Source organism: Prinia subflava, chromosome 7 (genome assembly GCF_021018805.1).
Source record: "Prinia subflava isolate CZ2003 ecotype Zambia chromosome 7, Cam_Psub_1.2, whole genome shotgun sequence".
Classification (NCBI taxonomy): Eukaryota; Metazoa; Chordata; class Aves; order Passeriformes; family Cisticolidae; genus Prinia; species Prinia subflava.
Window position 1 is genome coordinate 12,989,905 of NC_086253.1, and position 13,533 is coordinate 13,003,437.

The window sequence follows — 13,533 nt, forward strand, 5'->3', positions numbered from 1 at the left end:
GTTGGGAAGCACAGCGCATCCTCTGGCCTTGTGTCGGCGCCGAGGGCCGGCCAGCGGGGAGCGGCCCGGCCTCGCAGCTCCAGCGGGCTCCGGCGGGCCGTGCCCCGCAGGCGGCGGGCAGGTGCCGGCTCGGTAGAGCTCTACGCGCGGCGGGCGGGGCGCTGAGGTCAGTTCCGCCGCCGCGGGGCGGGGGCCGGGCCGGGCCGCCGCCGAGGGGCTCGCTCGCCCTCCCTGCCGGGGTGAGCGCCGCAGGGCGGGGCGGCAGCGGCCGCGCAGGACGCGGGGCGGCGCTGCGTTCCTGCCGTGTCCGCAGACAACGGGAGCGGCGGCGGCCGGCGGGGTCAGCGCCGAGGGAGGCTGCCCTGCCTTCATCCCCCTCGTCCCGCTCCGAGCCAGGTAAGGCCCCGGGCCCGCGGCTCCCGCCGCCCTCCGTGCCCGCCCGCTGGGGGCCGGGGCGGGCCCGGCGCGGTGCTGCCCCCTGCGGGCCGGCGGCGGCAGTGCGCGGCGGGCGGAGGGTGCGCGGCCCGCGCAGCGCCCGCCCCGCGGCCCGGCCCAGCGCCGCCCGGGCCTGCCCGCGCCGGGGGCGGCAGCGCCGGGAGGGCGGGCTGGGTGCCCGGGAAAGGAGGGGTTTGGTGCCTGCTGTCTCGTGGACGCCATCAGGCCGCTTTGGACTCGTCTGGGCTGAAGCTGTTGTCCAGGTTTGTCGTCTTGGTCATCCTCCTGAAGAAAGGGAGCTCTCGGGTTAGTAATTGTCTTCATGAGCAAAATAGAACATCCTGTGTTTTGTGTGCAGATGAGGTTCTTTTGATTATTTGGGCACAAGATTGGTTTCATTGAATTCCATATTGGATTTTGTTGCAAGACAATCTATCATTGAAAAGTGTTACATTGGACACTTCAGTAATTTAGACGTATAAACCGATTTTCTTCTAAATAAATAATGCAGTGTTACTGTAGATGTAGCCAAAATGTCCTGCAATTGACACTTAATCTAAAAACTCTGTTTTATGTTTAAAAAGACTAATGGTGTTTTACAGGGTTTTTCTAGCAGTCTGTTGTGCATTGTTTCTGCAGTAGGTGGTTACAGTCAAGGCTCTTTTCTTGCACGTACAAACAGTATGTGGCTAATTTTAGCAGGAAAGAAATCTGTGGAAATCAATTTTAACATCTACATGAGTGCTTTGAGATCTGGGCATGGAGGGATATGTGCTTTTAATGGAACTCTTCCCCTCTTCTCCCATTTTCTTCAGTGCCATACTTCCTTGCTATATTTCCTACAGGCCTTAGAACTCAAGAGTAGGATAATGCTTTATACTAGTAAGAATGCTCTCGCTGTACAGAAAGACTTTGCAAATCATTGTAAATTGTGTGAAATGAAGAAATGAGCAGCACAGATTTAAAAAAAATTATCATACATGTAATGATAAACGACTCTATAAACGTCTCTGAGCACTCTCTAGAATACTACTTTTGATACAATAGTTATGTGGTAATGCCTCGTTTAGCTTATTGCAGGAAGACCACCAAGCAGTTGAATGATATGACAGAAGTGTATGTCTTTCAGCTACAAATAAAGCCAGACCTTGTTCCTAGAGCTGCAGGGAAGCAGACCTCCATTTCAGTAGAATGCTGCATGGTACATACATTTACCTGTGTCCATACAATGCCAAAAAACATTAGTAGATTGGACAATTTTTCACTTATGCATTCAAAAAATAGTGATTTCCTTTCGGTTGGTGTTTTGCATGACTTTATAAGTAATAAACATTTTAAGTGTAATTGATTTTTTTCTGTAGAGTGAAAGAACTATATATTTTTTAATAAAAATGAGCTCTAAAAACTTGATGCATGGTCCTTGCTCTTCTTAATTGTCTACATTGTCATTGCTCATTCATTTTGCTTTGAAAAACCTCAGGTAAATTTCAACTAAAAACCAAGAACTGTTACGATTATGATCAGCTGTTACTGTGAGACAAAATGGCTTTTTAAGAAGAAATACTTGTAGACAGAATTTCTTTGATGTTTTTGAATTGTTTATTTTTAATACAAAATTAATTAATTAATACAATATGAAATACTTGAGTGAAGCACTTTGGCTCTTTCCCAGTCATTAGGCCTAAAATTAGTGACTGGTAATTGGCAGCTGTGTAGTTGGGTCAGTAGAACAGTTAACTCTGCTGAACAGATAGTTGATGTTAAATGATCAATATATGTATATATAAAAATATATATAATTGTAAAAATACAGGCAAAATAATTTTAAGCATGCACAGAGATTTAAATTTTGCACAGTGGCTCAAATTTTATACCCTGCATCCTCTTGATGTGATGATGCACAGTGTCTTCCAATTCTGTTTAAACTTCTTTTTCTTAGGGATGACTTATATGGGCTTTTTAGTACCAAAGCACACCCTGATTATTGGCTGCAGTCTGTGACCTTTGTGCGTGAGAAGTGTGTGCTTTGCTGAATAAAAACTCATTTATTTGATCACATAGGCTGAATGCATCCTGCTCATCACACCCTTTTCCTTGATAGCAGCATATTGTTTGAACTAAAGGAAACTAAAGCCCTGCAATATATGTATTCTTCTTTGAAATGATGAACACATTTTCAATGCCTTTGAAGTAAATAAGAATTTCTAGTCTGACAGTGGCCACATCAGTGGTTTGTAACCTACTGCAGTGCAAACCCCCTTGTACTGGTTGAATTTGGCATAGTCAAGCTGCAGAGGATGTTTTGTCCTATTTTCCTTTGTTTTAATGGACCTTTGTTTCTTAACCTTTATTTACATGGGGTATCCACGGTTTGGAATGCCTTTTAATTCCCGTGGATCTGTTAATCTCTGTCTTGAGCAACAAAGTTCAAGATATGATAGTGTTGTGTGAAAGACAGAAGTTTGTTTCGTTGAATGCCTGACCTTTTAATGTCACTGAATTGCAGGTGTTTGGTAGGAGTGAATGGGAAAATTTGGTTTATCTTTCTTGTGATGTCTTTTTTCCATGTGCTTTTTTTTTTTTTCAAACTGGGTCTCTAATTTTTTTTATGTTTCCTAATTCAGGTACTTTGGTGTATTTCTGAATATTTTTATATTTTTTTTTCTGAATTTATTCAGGCAGTGACTGGAATTGATTTTGACACTCTTACTCTCTCTTTTTTCATTTTTCACCCATCCCATTCCTGTGTTAGTAGTTGAGACTCTGTGTAGACTTTGAGGTCTTTGGGTTGGTCTGTGTGCACTGCATATGATTCTAACTTGAAAAATCAACTATCTATCTTTTAATTAAATCATCTGAAGCATGTTTCTGCCAACCCTTCCAATACCAAAACAAATCTTTAGGGGAATTCCTCCCCCAGTGACAGAGTGGACCGAATGCATGTAATGTTCACTTCCCTGTGTACATTGATGATCTTAGCTTTTTGAAGTAATTTTTTTTTAATACAGGCATGAAATTACAATATAATTTTAGTCTTGTTTTATCCAAAATAAGGATAAATAGGAGCTGTTTGTATCAAAACCTGTGTTTTTAACTGGTCAGTGTTCAGGGTACATGATGAAAAACTAGCTAGGAATACAGCAGAGATGTTACTTTGACATCAGCTGGTTATTCAGTTTTTTTTATCTTTTACTGGGTCTGGCTGGGATGGAGTTGAATTTCTTGAAAGCAGCCTATACAGTGCTGTATTTTGGATCTGTGGCTAAAACAATCTTGGTTTTGGTTGTTGCGCCCTCCCACCTCACTCTAGTGAGTAGGCATGGAGTGGGCAAGAGACTGGGGGAGCACAAAGCTAGGCTAGCTGCCCAGAATTGGTCTGAGGGATAGTCCACGTCATACAATGTTATGCTCATGAAAACTGGAAGTAGAGGAAGAAGGGCAGAGGGGAGTTGCCTTCCAGGGTGCCTGCTGCTTGCAGACTGGCTGGGCTTTCTTGTGGAAGGTGGTGAGTGATTATGTCATCCTTATGTCACCTCCCTGCTTCTTTCCTTCTGTTAAACTGCCTGTGTCCTGACCAGTAAACTTTCCTGTGCTCCTTCTCTACTTCAGTCTCCTTGCTGCCCAGGGAGGGGAGGGTGGGACAGCAGCAAGTGGCTCTGTGGCTGCATGGCTGCTGCTGCATGGCTGCTGCTGCATGGCTGCTGCCTGGGATCAGTCTGGGCACAGATGGACACGGGCACACACCAGTGCTTGAAACTTGCATTCTAGCAACATGGTATTGTCACAGGTCTGCATGAAAGCGTGGTTTTGGGCTTGAACCATGGCAGACTTTCCTGCTTATAGCTGTTTGAATTAGGAAAATTTGGAAGGATTACTAACCTGTTCTTTGAATTGCCTCTGTTACATTTTTCTGGCATAGCCTTGGACTGAGAAGTCCAGAGCTGTTAAACTGAAAAGTTCTGAAAATATTGGATTATGTTTCTTGTACTTTCTTGCCCTTTAAAGGTTGTGGATTCTTTTTCAGGTTCTCCCATAAAGTGAAATCTACAGAGTTTAAAATTACAAGAAAATTCTCTGGGTTTATATTTTTTTTTTGTGCTCAAGAATGTTGATGGCATAAATTCTTTGTACTTAGCTTTCAGTTAGTTCACAGTAGTTTCAGTATTAATGGATAGATGTTAACAGCAGAAAAAGGCAAATACTGATATATCTTCCCCCTTTCCTTTCAAATACCATATGACTTCTTTCTTGAAGCTGTGTAGAAATGCATAAAGCATCTTTGGTCTGGATCTTGAGCTTATTAAGGTCTATCCTCTTTCTCCTGAAACAAAACATTGGATGTCCTGAACATAGGCCTACCACCACATTTGTGTGTCAGTGGGTTAATCTTAAGTCTAGAAAGTGGTAGTAACAAGGTAAGGATGTTCCATCTGAACTACTGCAAACGTTTTGCTTTTCTTTCCTCTTCAGAATCAGGGTAATAGAGTGTATAATGTCATCCACATTAGAATTGCTTGAAGAAAATTCTCCAGATCATGATACAGCAGTCAAGTCTCCCCCTTCCTGCAAAGCTGCTGTTGATTTGTTTTTCACGTTGTGTGTATTTTTACAGCTGTCTGCATTGCAATGAGATGAGATTACTGCAGTTCTAGAACTACCCACTAAGGAGTTTTAGTGTAACCCCATCCATCTGCTTCATCGAGAGTGAAAAGCTTGTTATGTTGTCCTTAACCAGTTTTCGAACTTATTTTTACTGTTGTTTGTGGTTACATCAGAATACTTTGAAGAGCCCCATCTTTAGGGCAGCGTTGCTGTAGCAGTTATGGATATTGGTGGAGTACAAGGAAGATCATGGAATCACTGGTTTGTATTGGAAGAGACCTAGTTCAACCTTCTGCCATGAGAAAGAGTGCTTTCCACTAGACCAGATTGCTCAGAGCTCCATCCAACCTGGCCTTGAAGACTGGCAGGGACAAGGCATCCACAACTTCTCCGTGCAGCCTCTTCCAGTGCCTCACCACCACCCTCACATAATGAATTTCTTCCTAATATCTAATTTAAATCTACCTTTCTTCAGCTGGAAGCTGTTTGAAGCTGTTCTGCCTTGTCCTATCACTGCATGCCCTTGTGAAAAGACCCTCTCCAGCCTTCTTGAAAAGAAAAAAAAAGCTCCATTTTGGTACTGGAAGGTGCATTAAGGTCTCTGTGAAGCCACCTCTTTTGCCTGAACAACCCCAGCTCTGTCAGCCTGTCCTCACAGAAGTGCTTCAGCCGTGTGATCAGCTTCAAATGGATCCAGAGGAGAGCCATTAAACATCTTCCTTGTGTTGAAGACCCTAAAACTGGATGCTGCAGCAGTCCAGGAGAGGTCTCATGAGAGCAGAGTGGGATAATCACCTCCCTCAGCCTACTGGCTCCTCTGCTTTTGATGCAGCACAGGGTATGATTTCTGGGTTGTGAGCACATAAAGTGCAGGAAAACCTTCTTGGATCAGATGTTTAGTCCTGTCAAGCCGTTGGGGAGATCACAGAATTGTTTAGGCTGGGAAAGACCTACAAGATCATCAAGTCCAACCTGTAACCTAGCACTGCCAAGCCAACCACTAAACCATATCCTTGAGTGCCCAATCTACATGTCTTTAATATCATCAGGGATAGTAACTCCACCACTTCCATAGGTAACTTGGTCCAATTCTTGACAACCATTTCAATGAAAAGCTTTCTTAATATTCAATCTAAACGTGCTCTGGTGCAACTTGAGGCAATTTCCTCTCTTTACTTGTTACGTGGGAGACGAGGCTGACACGCACCTGGCTACAGCCTCCTTTCTGGTAATTGTAGAGAGGTCAGGTCTCCCCTGAGCCCCTTTTTCTTCAGGCTTGACACCCCGGCTCCCTCAGCCAGTCTTTGTAAGATTTACTCTCTAGACCTTTCACTAGTTCTGTTGCCCTTCTCTGGACTCATGTGGGCACCTCAATGTCTTTCAGTACCATAGTTTAATTTCTTGATTAGCATATGATTATTGTGATGGGAAGCTGGTTAAGTGAACTCAGCATTGTGCTTTTGGAGTCCAAATCAGGCCCTGATCTCTGTAGGTAGACTTGGTGAGGATCTGGACTTCAGAAGCAGAAGCCTTTTGTAGGGTATTGAAAACCAGAAATAGCCTCATGCATTTAAGTCTGTTTGTGGTTGCAAGTGTGTGCAACAGCATGTCTATAACTAATGATGCTAGAATAAGAAAGGTGTTGATTGGACTTCATGTATGTCTCAAAAGCTTATTTTGATTGTTTATTTTCCAAATAATAGTGATCTCATAGTCTTGCCAAAAGCTTAGTGGCTGAGATCCTTTTCTTGTTAAATATAGTAGAGAGACAGAGTTCTGAAACCTGTGTGCCAAATATATTGTATGTGTTAATTTGGTGTTTCACATTGATATTACTGATCTCCCTCTGCCTTATGTTGTATTGTTTATTTTGCTTGAGAGATGTTCTGTTTTATTAGAATGAAGTGAATTATTTATATGCTTGTCCACGTATATAGAAGTGATTACATTGTAATATTAATAGAAGAGAAAGTAATTAATTTTGCAGCCACAGATTGTTTTGACTTCATTACTTTGTGACCATATGAAGCATAAATTACATGTTGTTATGAATTAGTTCTCAAAACTGTGTCTGAAGCGTTGGCACTGATTAGAAAAGAACTTCCTTCTGTATGTCAGGAATTTCCGTGCTAACTTAAAAATTCTTTTATTTAAAAATTAACTGATAGTTCTGTGTTTCTAGTAACCATCATAGCCACATTCTGTTTTCCTGCTCTTGACATATGAATGGCACTTGCAATGTTTCATGGTATCTTGTCCTGAGTGGAGGGCTATTTATGAACTGAAATCATACTCTGCTGCTCAGTTTTGTTATCAGGTATCTTGTTCAGCTGATAAATCTATTTCTTAAGTATAAAACTTTTCATGACATGGGAGAAATACCATGAACTCTTTAGGTTTTGATGCATTGCAGGTAATTATACAAATTTGGGAACATTTGGAATGAGAGTAAGTGTTAAAAGTTTATTTGATTTGGTTGTATGTGCAGAATGCAATTAGTGGTGTATTAACAGTAGACTTGCACTATGTAATTCAGCTGTAGTCCACTAACAGTTCAATTATTAGTTCGTTGTATTTCAGTGATCATTGAATCTTAATTGACTTAATCTTCTGCTTTTTATTCTTTAGTGCTGCAAGCTAATTGACTAAGAACATGGAATATAATATGGATGCCGTTGCTTGAACATCATTTCTTCCAAAGCTTGTATTCTGCGGATTGGTGGCCTGAAGGATTGATTGATAAGCAACATACACAAGACTAATACCAAGAAAACATTCTGTCTTTTGCTGCTGTGTTTAGTGAAAATGGTGCAGAGTTGCTTCTTCTGAAATGCAGTTGAAAAAAATGAGGGAAATTTTACCAAGATTGTACCCTGGCCAAATTAATGATAAAAATAATTCTTTAACTACATCCCCAAAGCAATCTGATGATAAAACAAATCTGTCAAAAGGGGCAGATGACCAAAACTGCTGCTACCAAGGAACTGAGGCTGAGAACAATAAGTTATCCCTGATAAGCTGTATAAAATGCAGAAATGTTCAGAAAATTTCAATGCAAGATGTAGAAAAGCATAAGAAGCTTGAGTGGACCGAAGACAAAAATTTCATCTGCAAGAAGTGCAGTCATATCAAACCACCAGCTTTTGATTTTATTCCTGAGGGTGCCAATGCTGCAGACTATGAAAAACATGAAAGAAAAACCCCAAGTAAAGCCCAGAAAACATTTAAAGTAAAAAATTTTCTGCCAGGTAAATACTACTGTGATAAATGCAGATTTTCAACAAAGGATCCTTTACAGTATAAAAAGCATATAGGGCAACATGAAGAAATTAAATTTCTTTGTTCCCACTGTAATTATGTATCCTACACCAAAGGAGAATTCCAGAGACATTTGGTGAAACACACTGGAACCTTTCCATATCAGTGTGAGTACTGTGAATATGGTGCTGTTAGACATGACTATATAGTTAAACATACGAGAAGAGTACATGAAACACCCAGAAAACGGCTGTCAAATGCTCTTATGAACCACAAGCAAAAGAAGCAGAGTCAAAGCACTTTATGTAAAAAGCAGAAATACAATAAAATTCCTTTCCAAAATGAACTTTCAAATTTGTCATCAAATATGGTTTATGAGATTCCAAGTAAAGCAACTCAAACAGTCTGCTCATCTCAAAATGTAGAATGTAGCATAAACACATCATCAGTCCAGGATAAGACAGTATTGGAGCCATCTGAAATGAGTGTATGTGAGAGTCAAAGTGTGGAGGTTGAGGTTTATTCTCCAAAAACAGAGCCTTTACAACCTGGGATGCCTTTAACAGTAATTGCACCGTCTGAACTTGTAGTTCCTTCCAACTGTTTAGCTCAGATAGTAGAGCTTAAAATAGTGAATGGAGCACAACAGCTGGTTCTTAAACTAATTCCCATGAAAGAAGCAGCTTACAAACCTGTGAACTGTGCTGAAGAGGAACTTGAGAATCAAGGTATAGAACGATCTGCAGAAGTAAAAAACCCATCTTCTGTGTGTCAAAATGAATTACTAACTATGGAAGTGAATGTAAACAAATTATCCAGTGTTAGTAACCAGCTTAATTCGGATAGTTCATATGACAAGAATTCTGAATGTTTTTGTTCTTCTGATTCTCAGCTCTCAGACTGTAGCTCTGTATCTATACAGAGGGAGGATACATCAAAATTATGCTTTCATTTGGTGAAAGGTATTGATGTCCATTCAGGTGTTATAGAACTTTGTTCTCAGTCTCTGGTGATGAACAGTACTGAAAAAAAAAGTGATCTTAAATCCTCAAGGGGGAAAGTAGATGGAAAAAATAGCTTGCATAGTGATCTGTATTGTTATGAGGAAGGTGAAGGTACATACCATCCCAAACACACTTCTGTTTCTGAAGGTAAAAGTTCAAAAAATGTTTCAGTAGAAGCTGCTCAGGAGGGCAAAAATTTTTCTGCTTTCCGTAAAGAAAAGGATACATTACCTATGAAGAGGATTGACAAAGAATGTAGTAGTCTACCAGTCAGCTCTACCGAAGCACATTTAGCTGGAAAGGGTTTTGATAAAAAATCTATTACATCTTCTGAAGCAGGAAAAAACTTCCACGTTACTAAAACTCCACCTTTTGAGGATATAACTTCTGGCTTGAGCAAAGTAAAGAGAACTGAAACCATGAGTCAAAAGAGTAGTCATCTTCCGGAATCACTAGAACTACAGAAGATGGAAAATAAAGGCAGTTCTTTTGAAGGACCTGTTATTTCATCTGTATTTTCTCTTAGCTCTGGGGCCGAAAATGTTCCAGAGGATGTCAGATGGGATAACACAACGCGCAGGAAGAAATCAGCAACATTGCTGTGTAGAAAGATTGCTCAGCTCATGTCTTCTGCTGAATCTAACATGAAATCCACGCCCTTGAGATGCCAGGCTTCTACTAAAAAGTTGCATTTGTCTCAGGAAAGCTCAGCAAGCTGTGAGGGAGCTATTTGTGCCACTGAAGTGGAACAACCTATGACGTTGTCTGAAGCGCATGGTGGAAGAAGTGTGATTAGCAGTGAAGAACACAGTGAAGATCAGCTCTTGACGTTTGCAAGAACTTCTAAAAATAGGGTAACTAAAAATTCCCATGTTGCTACCCCAGTGTTTATCCCCAAAGGGACAATGCTGAGAGTGCTGAATGCTACTAGCAGTCAAAGCTCATATGGAATAGAAGACAGGAATGAAACATCAGCTCTTGTGCATAGCAATGAAATGTTTCTGCCTCGCCCTGTCCCCATCAGTGTTTCTGAGACACCTAGCAGTAATTTCCCATGTTTGCCTAATCAGACTGAACCAAGTGCTGAGTCCCAAACTATATCACTCAGGCAAAGACCAAAGCGAGAGGCAAGTGCTAAAAATCAAAGCAAGCAAACTGGTGTACTGTTTCAAAAAAGCATTGAGGTGAGCAAGCAAAGCAAGCCGTATTCAAAAAGTCAGCAAGGTCCCAAAAATAAGGCAAAACAAGCAAGCTTCAGAGAACTTCCTAAGAGGAAAACAAGAGCTCAGCCAGAAACCACTTCAAGTTCTGATATGTCATACCTGTTGACAGCAAGACGTCTTCGACTTGTTCCTCTGAAAATGAACCAGTTGATAAAATGCCCTCGTCGTAATCAGCCAGTTGTGGTGCTAAACCATCCTGATGTTGATTCACCAGAGATAATTAATGTCATGAAGACTATCAACAAGTATAAAGGTCAAGTCCTGAAAGTAGTTCTGTCAGAAAGGACTAGTAGTTGTCTTGGTATCAAACGTTATCGAAAGCGTCTTACTCTTCAGAATGTTGAGACAGGAAACCAATCAAAAAAGCAGAGTATGCTAAAAATGAAACTAAAAAAAACGCACAAAAACAACTACCAAGTGGTGGAAACATCACCAGCTGAAGCACTTCAGTGTCTGTTTAAGTGTTGGTTTTGTGGAAGAGTATATATGGACCAAGAAGAATGGATAAGTCATGGACAGAGGCACTTAATAGAGGCAACCAAGGGTTGGGATGTTCTTTCTCTTCAAGCAAAAAAACATTGAGAGCCTAGGGGAGGTTTACCCTCTTGCTTTGATGAATGACACTAACTTGCTTGGAATGGAGGATGGAAATGACTTGCTTTATTTTGCCAAAAGTCCTCTACTGTTAGCAAACTGAGGAAGAGAGTAGAGGTACCGAGAGATAGAGAAGCTGATAGTGAGAATTAAGCACTACTTTGCACTCTTGTATTTGAAATTTGTATTGGAGGTCAACTTCATCTGTTCTATAGGAGAAATTTGAAGAAGATTTGCTATGCAAACATCTTTCTAGTTACCTTAGGATACTGTGCTGTATGTGGTTTGTGCTAGGTCTGTATGAATTAAAATCTTAGGTGATGAGATCTTTGTAAATTTAACAGGATTTAGTTTGCTTTATTACAGCATGGTGTTTCAGAGATCGAGCACATCTGTACGGAAATGCATCTTTGGTCCTCTGTGGACAGCGAGTGTATGTCATAGGTTTTAGTGCCAAATTAGGCGCTGTGCATAAAAAGTAAAATTTAAATGCAAGTGCCCTGTTTCAGTGAAATAAATACACTTCTGCTGACTTCAGAGGAGATACAAGGGTGTAAATGAAAAATCTATGGAAACAGTTACTCCTGCTAGATCAGATAGCACTAAAAAATTTAATTTTGTTTATTATTGAGTCTTTACCTAGACTGTATTGTGTAGATGCGAGGGAGCAGAACACTGTCAGGGTCCTGTACCATCAAGCCAGAGACATCATCAGGGCTGATAGTGAAAAGCACTTCTCTGTACGGCCTCAAGGCTGTTCTGAAATAGTATTAGCCAAACATAAACCCTCTACCACCTTGTGTGATAGAAGCATTTACAGACTTGGTATTTGGTTAGAACTCTAGTTGGTGAGGTTATTTACTGAGGAACTTGTTGAAGACTTTTCAAAATGAAAAGCCACGTTGCACAGCTTTTACATTGACAGTGTTGAACCAGATTTTCAGTGCAATCTTTCACTATGCTTAAGAATTTGGATGTTGTTACAATTTATTTTTTGTAGGCTTCAAATTCATACAAGCATGTGCCTAGTTACAGATTATGTCTGATGCATACTGACTTTGGTGCACTGTAAACATTGCTCAGTTGCTTAAACACTTCTCTAAATCAGGGCCAAATTACAGTTTTTAGTAAAAAAGAGGGATGGATGACACTGAAGTTACTGTTTCTGTACGTGAGCTGTGGATGTTTCTCTTCATCTTGCCAAATTAATTCATTTTAGAATCATATAGAATGAAGTATATTTAAGCACATACAATTAAAATAATATGTTACAGCTTTAGAAACATAAAAGTCAATACTGACTCCAATGCTGGATGTGTGTTCTGTGTTGAACTGGGACTTCTCTGATGAACTGGTTGTCCCTAACTCTTTTCACTGATGGTGCATTTTTGTAAACAGTTTAGCTGGGAATATTTTTTTATATACTCCAGCAGATTATACATTGTTTTGATAAAATATTTATCATATCTTTGTTGGAATGTAAATATTTTAAAACTACATCTGACTGAGGTTTATTTTCAAAATCAGTTATTGCTTTCCCATATTTTTGCAATACAGTGTTAAAATCCTTCAGATGGCTGGTGCTTTAAGTCAGATCTTTTTCGTCGTGTACACATGGAAAATTTTTCTATCATTTGTATCAGACTAACCTATTCCACAGAACAAACTTTGTTTTTCCTGTTTTGTCAATAATAAGGAAATGACAGTTCTCATTTTGTATTCAAATGGAATTATATTTTTTTAGATGGGTACACTAGAGGGGTTTTTTTTCCACTTCATATACTTTGATGCCAAACCTAACAGTGCTATTTGCATTTTCAATGGTGAAAATAGTTTCCATTTTAAAATTATAGCATATCATATACAATAAATATTGAGATGATTAGCACTAAAAACCCCATGGTTGGTTAGCCTTCCTCATTTGTTTTAATTCCTTCAGTCCAGGTTACTGGTTGAATTAATTTTCTTTCTGTAGAAGCTACCAAATAAATAGTTTTGAATTTGCTTTGTAAGAGTCGTCACTGGCAAAATCAGAACATTGCTCATGAAAGCTGTACTGGGGGGGATGGGGGAAGTGTTGCTGCTCAGCATTGTGAACCGGGTGGTTTAAGTGTACCAGTAATGCTTGTCTTCTGTAAGCAAGTTTACTTCAGTAAACATCTGCAAAGCTCTGTATGTCACTGCCATAATCTGTTATCTAAATTGTTAGGCCTTGGGGTTTTTATGGGTTTTAATTCAGATTTGTTTGTTTGTTTGTTTGTTTCAACATGGAAACCTTTTGTAAGTTAAATTGTATTGTGGTTATGAAATTCTTAAAGCAGATTATGTCATCTTCTTTTGTGAACTCTGCTAAACTCTATTTTCGCAGCTTCTGTTTTGTTACTTTTATTAGATAAAATTGTGTCAGAATAATTTCC

At 40.2% G+C, this 13,533-nt stretch overlaps 1 protein-coding gene across 3 annotated transcripts; it reads left to right on the forward strand.

Annotated features, from left to right (window-relative positions):
• The first annotated feature begins 256 nt into the window (after positions 1 to 256).
• On the forward strand, positions 257 to 13,438 carry ZNF518B (zinc finger protein 518B). Of its 3 annotated transcripts, none has more exons than XM_063401620.1 (2): positions 257 to 396; positions 7,666 to 13,438. In XM_063401620.1, exon 2 carries the CDS (start codon positions 7,868 to 7,870, stop codon positions 11,102 to 11,104), a length of 3,237 nt encoding a protein of 1,078 aa, XP_063257690.1. In that variant the 5' UTR covers positions 257 to 396; positions 7,666 to 7,867; the 3' UTR covers positions 11,105 to 13,438. The 3 variants fall into 3 exon arrangements, with proteins under 3 accessions (XP_063257690.1, XP_063257692.1, XP_063257691.1); XM_063401622.1 differs by lacking the exon at positions 257 to 396 and adding an exon at positions 561 to 698; XM_063401621.1 differs by lacking the exon at positions 257 to 396 and adding an exon at positions 605 to 741.
• The last annotated feature ends 95 nt before the right edge of the window (positions 13,439 to 13,533 follow it).